Consider the following 2,162-nt stretch of genomic DNA (forward strand, 5'->3'; position numbering starts at 1 on the left):
CAACATGCTCGAAAACTTGGGAAAAACTGTTTTCTTTATATGGGTACTGGGTCACGTTGATCGCTGGAAATGAAATGTCAGACATTGCAGCTAAGCAAGCAATTGCTCTTCCAGGTCAGGGCGCGGCCATTCTGACACCCCAAGAAATAAGTCTTCCGATGAAAAATGAAATATCATCTAGTTGGCAAGTCATGTGGGATGAAAGCCCGCCAAGCAAATTAAAAACTATCGAAAAAACCATTAAACCATGGACCACATCAAACCGTTCCAATCGCAGGGAGGAGGTAGCTATTGCCAGATTGAGAATAGGTCATACAAGTTTAACTCATAAATATCTGATCAATAAGCAGCTACCGCCAAAATGTCAATACTGTAATAGTGTACTTACGATGAGTCACATATTTGAGAAATGTCATTTTTATTCCGTGAACTTGAGTAGATTGGGAGTAGGACCGAGTGTATCGGATGCTCTGAATTATGACCAGAAGAACGTGGAAATGGTTTTAATTTTCTTAAAAAGGAATGGCCTTTTGAATAAGATTTAAACCAGAAAATCTGTTATACGTAATAAAAAATACCAAAAGAAGTAATTTTTTTTTTCGTAATTATTTAAAGAGAAAAATAAAGTTAAATAGAATTATAAATATAAATGAAATATAATTATAAAGTGCAAAACAATGGCGTTGATGACCTCTGGGTTTTACGCCCTAAAGTCCTAGATAACAACGACAACAACTTCGCTTCAGTGGTACGTATACAAAAACAGCACCGACTGCAGTGAGATTAGGGCCTGGATATAGACTGATAAGACCAGTCTGCAGTCAGTAATTAGAAGTATCGCGCTCTCACCCAGGACTCACCACGGCTCTTCAATCTTTCTTGTGTCTGGGCTACCGTTTTTCAAGGGACTCTCACCCATCATATTTTCATTGGAACAAAGTTAATTTCATGAATGCGGCCATCTCCGATGAGATATATTAGACTTGTTTTCCATTGATATTTGCATATCGAAAACCACGACTACCTACTGTGAGTGGCTATTTTTATAATCAAACCTCAAGTTATCTTCTTTTTTTTTTCAAGCCATTATAAGTGTTAACGCAATGTATATTGATTAAAATGTAAATAGGCACTAAATGGATTTAATTACATTATTTATTTTGTATTTTGGTTGGAAGTTGGCTTTGCTTTAAATATGTATCGAGGTTTTGGCAATTATTTATATTATAAAAGTCTGCCATCTGTCTTGTCATACCTTTGTCGGGTATGTAACTGTCAACAAAGAGCACTTTGCTGGTTGCTAAGGGGCACAGGTCAAAGGGTCCTTCCTGAACTCATCTATTAAAACAGGTATTGGGCGTGGCTGATGATAGCCAATGGAAAATAAGGTTCAGAAAAGGTAACGCCTATACGAGCGAGAGGGGGCAAGTGGGATTACAACAATACCACGTGTTGTGGCCTAAGTTTAGTCGCCCTGTCGTCTTAGTATGGTACAATCGCCCAGTTGCCTTGGCATGGTACAGTCGCCCAGTCGATTTTGCGCAACTCATTCCGTCATCAAGATACATCATAAGTAAATATTATAGAGATGATCCCAATAGAAGACTGGACACACCAGTTTCGCACTGTTGTTCAGGAAATCTGGACCAAAATTGGAAAACAAGCGGTGCTAAGCTTTTGGATGTTAAAAAAGAGATCACTCGGTGAAAAATCTTTAGTAGAAAGTCAAAACGAGAAGAGGTCATCCCCAGCTGTCTTCGGATTGGGCACTGCGAATTTTCACAAGGCTACCTGTCACCTGATCCAGAACCTGGAATAAACTGCACAGTTAGAGGAACGGTGAAACACGTGCTATTGGAGTGCCCCCTCTTCGCTACTCTCAGGAAACAACTCATGATAGAAATAAGCCTGTATAAGATCCTTCAATACAAAGAAAATGCAGTAGAGAAACTTATTTTTTTTTTAAGCTATAAAAAACTATAACAGAATATTGTGATTGTCATTTGATCTACCAATGACCCTAAGGGGTAGAGGTGGAATGAATAAATAAATTGAAAACTTACTCTTTCTCGAATCTTCTCCTTCAGAAAAGGTTTGAATAAGGCATAAATAGCGTCCATGTATCTTGGTTGGTTTACAACATGGAACCCACCAAATCTCAG

At 38.4% G+C, this 2,162-nt stretch overlaps 1 protein-coding gene across 1 annotated transcript in view; it reads right to left on the reverse strand.

The window, feature by feature from the left end:
• The window catches only part of LOC106679795 (alpha-tocopherol transfer protein-like), a gene marked incomplete in the record, with an annotated part of 97,820 nt that overhangs the window by 32,594 nt on the left and 63,064 nt on the right, over window positions 1–2,162 (reverse strand). Inside the window, 1 exon segment of the mRNA XM_067052692.1 lies at window positions 2,064–2,162. Coding sequence (XP_066908793.1) covers window positions 2,064–2,162 — 99 coding nt within the window.

The sequence above is a fragment of the Halyomorpha halys genome, unplaced genomic scaffold (assembly GCF_000696795.3).
Source record: "Halyomorpha halys isolate HHAL.00 unplaced genomic scaffold, Hhal_1.1 Scaffold14.1, whole genome shotgun sequence".
Taxonomy (NCBI): domain Eukaryota; kingdom Metazoa; phylum Arthropoda; class Insecta; order Hemiptera; family Pentatomidae; genus Halyomorpha; species Halyomorpha halys.